The 1,162-nt window shown below is 32.0% G+C and overlaps 1 protein-coding gene across 1 annotated transcript; it reads right to left on the minus strand.

Moving 5' to 3' along the window:
- Positions 1-440: 440 nt before the first annotated feature.
- Positions 441-917, minus strand: LOC139501898 (single Ig IL-1-related receptor-like). The gene has a single exon (XM_071291200.1). The coding sequence runs from the start codon at positions 915-917 to the stop codon at positions 441-443; it is 477 nt and encodes a 158-aa protein (XP_071147301.1).
- Positions 918-1,162: the final 245 nt, after the last annotated feature.

A 1,162-nucleotide genomic window follows, 5' to 3' on the forward strand; every position in this document is an offset into this window, starting at 1 on the left:
TTTGTTTATTTTTTTCGTTGGGTACTTCAATATTGGTGATTGATGCGCTGAGTTTTGGTACTTCCTATTTTCTTTTTTCGTTGGGTACTTGGATGTTGGTGATTGATGCGTTGAATTTTGGTACTTCCTCTTTTCCTTTTTCGTTGGGTACTTGGATGTTGGTGATTGATACGTTATCGTTCCATATAGATGTAAAATATTATCTCTACATGATTTAAAAAATATTCGACAATTATTTTTCTTAGGGGTTAGTGTTCCCCATTTAACAAAAAATATGATAAATGTAATATATTGATGTCTTTCTCTTTTTTTTATACTAATACAAAGCCCACTAATTTATATATCTCAGCATATATATAAATTCAAAAGGTATGAATTCAAAAATTATTTAATATCGTAATTTAATCATCTATCATTTATAAATGACAAAGTTGTCTTCACTAACGTTTCATGGCTAGATCCAAAGTTTTCCAGAAAATGTTATTTTCATTTAATGTGTCTGTTTTACGAATGTGGTCATTGGCGTCCAGTGACACCATTTGCATTACACATTGCGGTATTTCTGATTTGGTAATACTCTCCAAGCTTATAACAATTATTTTTACTTGTAACCCAATAAAATGCTCAATTCCAACAGTAGCTTCATAGCTCGCCCATTCATTGTTCACAAACTCATTTGAAATAATTAAGATCATCTTTTTACATTTTGAAATGGAATTACTTATGGCAAGTCTATTTTGACCAGGCCGTACATCCCCATCTCCTCTGTCTGACAAAAGAAGTTTATAATTGCGTCTCTCTTCTAGAAATGAACGCAGCGGTCCATACACCCATTTATAGTCGCCTTCGCAATAAGCTATATATGCATCATATTCAAGTGTTTCTTCTTTTGACTTCTGGAAAAGTGGATTGGCCATTCCGATAAATAAACAAAAGTATTGTAGGTGCAATTTGTAGCGATATCCAAGAAGAATAAATAATAGAAGTACACCGAATAAAGTTGCAGAAAAAATTAACCATACTGTCGTAATACATCTTATTCTCATAATTTGCAATTGATTGTAGACAACATTTGTTGTAATATTTCCATCGCTTCCGACACACGAATAACTACCATTGCAGTCAAGTTTCACTTTAGTAGTAAATAACCAGTCTACAAAAT

This window comes from Mytilus edulis, chromosome 13 (genome assembly GCF_963676685.1).
Source record: "Mytilus edulis chromosome 13, xbMytEdul2.2, whole genome shotgun sequence".
Taxonomy (NCBI): Eukaryota; Metazoa; Mollusca; class Bivalvia; order Mytilida; family Mytilidae; genus Mytilus; species Mytilus edulis.